This window comes from Elephantulus edwardii, unplaced genomic scaffold (genome assembly GCF_000299155.1).
Source record: "Elephantulus edwardii isolate Elephantulus edwardi_28Jun2011 unplaced genomic scaffold, EleEdw1.0 scaffold00440, whole genome shotgun sequence".
NCBI lineage: Eukaryota > Metazoa > Chordata > Mammalia > Macroscelidea > Macroscelididae > Elephantulus > Elephantulus edwardii.
The window spans coordinates 900,416-903,316 of record NW_006400190.1 but is presented as its reverse complement, the minus strand read 5'-3'; the positions used below and the strand labels follow the sequence as shown (position 1 = coordinate 903,316).

The following is a 2,901-nucleotide window of genomic DNA, read 5'->3' as shown; positions in this document are numbered from 1 at the left end:
TATCACTGGTCCACGATGGTGGGGGGCAGTTCATGTAGTCCTTAGGGGTGTTGGGGGCACCTCACCCTGGTCCACAGGTTCAGGGGGACAGCTCACCCTGGTCCACAGGGGTGGGGGCACCTCATATTGGTCCACAGATTCAAGGGGACAGCTCACCCCTGGTCCATAGGAGTGGGGGCAGCTCTCACTGGTCCACAGGTTCAGGGGGGGCAACTTATCCTGATCCACAGGGCTGATGCACCTGGGAGATTCAGATGCCAGCCTCTTAGGGCTCCACTGTGAATTACTGATGCCCAGGGCAGTGCAGCCCATGGTTCTGCAGATGGGACCACAGTGGCCTGTGTTAGGGGTATCCTGGCACCAAGCTCAGGGTCAGGGTCCTCCTCAGGACACCAGGGCTGTCCCTACCTGTCCCGTGGGCTTCCCTTGCTAGCGGAAGAGAAGACAGCTGCCCAATGCTCAACATGGCCTGCAGGGTCTCTCCAGGGGGCCTTCCGTGAGCACCTCAGCACGTTCACCAACCACACTGCCCAGGGACAGGGAAGCCCACGGAAGGTGACAAGCCAGACAAACATGGCTGCTTAGCAAGGGGAAACTGAGGCAGAAGGCTGCAGCCACCTAGAGCCGTGGGCTGGGTTTGGCCTAAGGCTGATGGCCCTGTCTCCTCTGGCTCCACAGTTGGGCAAGATGTCGGTGAAGGAGGGCGCCCAGCGCAGGTGGACAGCACTCAAGGAGAAGCTGGGAACCCAGGACTCGGACCCCACGGAGGCGAACCTGGAGAGCGCGGACCCTGAGCTGTGCATCCGGCTGCTGCAGATGCCATCGGTGGTCAACTACTCTGGCCTGCGCAAGCGTCTGGAGAGCAGCGACGGCGGCTGGATGGTGCAGTTCCTGGAGCAGAGTGGCCTGGACCTGCTGCTGGAGGCCCTGGCACGGCTGTCGGGGCGTGGGGTGGCACGCATCGCCAACGCGCTGCTGCAGCTCACCTGCGTCAGCTGCGTGCGCGCCGTCCTCAACTCGCGCCAGGGCCTGGAGTACATCCTCAGCAACCAGGGCTACGTGCGCCAGCTCTCTCAGGGTGAGCGCAGGGCTTCAGGGGCTGCAGCCTGGGGCAGCCAAAGAAGACTGCCTGGAGAGTGCCAGGCCCCATCTGTCTCCTCCCCAGCCCTCTCCTGCAGGGCGCACCCCTGTCCTTCCTTCCAGCTGCCCCTCATTCTCACTGTCCTCTGGCCACTCCTTGACCTCGGCATTGTCGCCCCTCAGCTCCTCATCCACACCATTGTGACTGCAGTCACCTCAAGTCAAAATTCTAAGTCCCCTGGGCCTCCCTCCCCTTCAGAGAAGCCCTCACTTTTGACCACCCCCGTGGCCCTCTCCAGCACACATTCCACCTCTCACTCAGCCATCTTCCTGTGCCCAGCAAAGCCCTGACTATCCTCTAAATCCAGCTCACTGACACCTCATCCAGGAAGCCACCTCAGACTGCAGGGTCCTTGGTCCCTTCTGCATCCCAAGTCCTCAGGAAAGGCCCCACAGTGTGCTTGGTGGACTGTCCCAGAGCTAAGCCACCCCTAGACTGTCCCACTCTGGGAATGGTGAAGGCAGGGCTTGTGGGATGAGGCCCAGTGGTCAAAGGGCTGAGTTTGGAGAAGTAGTGGGCTTATCAGGGCACATGTGCTTATGTGGGTGATGGCCCCGGCCACCAACAGGAGGTGCTTAGCAATGGGGCCCTTTAGCATTAAAGCCTATGTCCTGAGATGGATACCCCTAGCCTCGAAGCCCTCCCGGTCAGTGTCTGCCCTGGGTCCCAGAGGCGCAGGGAGCAGCGTGCCTTCTGGTATTCACCTGTCAAGTGGGGTTCAGGCCTGGAGGCGGGTGCAGGGGATGGGAGCAACGCAGAACCACGTGAGACCCCCCACTCCCTGCAGCTCTGGACACGTCTAACGTGATGGTCAAGAAGCAGGTGTTTGAGCTGCTGGCTGCCCTGTGCATCTACTCTCCCGAGGGCCATGAACTAACCCTGGATGCCCTGGACCACTACAAGGTGAGTGAGGCCGCTGGAGGGTGGGCCGCAGAAGGGGAGGGGGGTGGGGAAGGTAGAGGCGGAGCTTTAGGATGATGGAGGTGGGGCTTCAGGAGGATAGATGCAGAGCTGTAGTGAGGGGGTGGATGGGGAGGCAGAGGCAGGGCTGGGGAGGGGGAGAGGCGAAGAGCGGCTAGGAAGTGGGAAGAAGGAGGGGAGGGAGGCATAGGTGGGGAGGTGGGGAGATGGGGAGGCGAGGTTGGGGCGCAGGCTGAGGCCCGATCCCCCCAGGCGGTGTGCAGCCAGCAGTACCGCTTCAGCGTCATCATGAACGAGCTTGCGGACAGCGACAACGTCCCCTACGTGGTCACTCTGCTCAGTGTCATCAACGCTCTCATCCTGGGCCCTGAGGACCTCCGAACGCGCAGCCAGCTGCGGAACGAGTTCATTGGTATGTGCCCACCTGCCAGCGTGCCTACCCACCAACATGCCTGCCCACCTGCCTTCCTTACCACAAACCTTTCCCCAGGTAATGACCTCCTGGGGGTCATTACCAGCCTGGCCATCAGCCTCCCCCAGGGAGGGCAGCACAGCAAACCCATGCCCTCACACGGCCTCCACTGCTGGCAGTTTTGAGTCCTGGTGGGCTCTGCAGAGAGAAGCCAGCTGAGCAGTGAGGGTTAAGGCCTGGCTTGGAGTCATCACTGAGCAAGAACTAGTATCTCCTGCAGGTGGGACACAGGCCAGGTGTCCCCACCTGTCCTACCCCAGACATGGTGCTCTAAGGAGTGGGGGGCAGGACCAAACAGTTGGGACTGATGAGGACACCATCCTCCCCAGGGCTACAGCTGCTGGACATCCTGACCAGGCTGCGGTGA

The 2,901-nt window shown here is 61.6% G+C and overlaps 1 protein-coding gene across 1 annotated transcript; it reads left to right on the top strand.

Annotated features, from left to right (window-relative positions):
- Positions 1–687: 687 nt before the first annotated feature.
- On the top strand, positions 688–2,901 carry INF2 (inverted formin, FH2 and WH2 domain containing). Its single transcript, XM_006902693.1, has 4 exons — positions 688–1,078; positions 1,929–2,044; positions 2,315–2,474; positions 2,864–2,901. Exons 1-4 carry the CDS (start codon positions 688–690, stop codon positions 2,899–2,901), a joined length of 705 nt encoding a protein of 234 aa, XP_006902755.1.

What these genes read in the sequence shown, in the direction of transcription:
- INF2 (XM_006902693.1), top strand. Translation starts at nt 688, where the DNA reads ATGTCGGTGAAGGAGGGCGCCCAGCGCAGGTGGACAGCACTCAAGGAG. An exon ending in CGTGCGCCAGCTCTCTCAGG is followed by an intron (nt 1,079 to 1,928) that starts GTGAGCGCAGGG and finishes CACTCCCTGCAG; the next exon opens with CTCTGGACACGTCTAACGTG. An exon ending in GCTGCGGAACGAGTTCATTG is followed by an intron (nt 2,475 to 2,863) that starts GTATGTGCCCAC and finishes CATCCTCCCCAG; the next exon opens with GGCTACAGCTGCTGGACATC.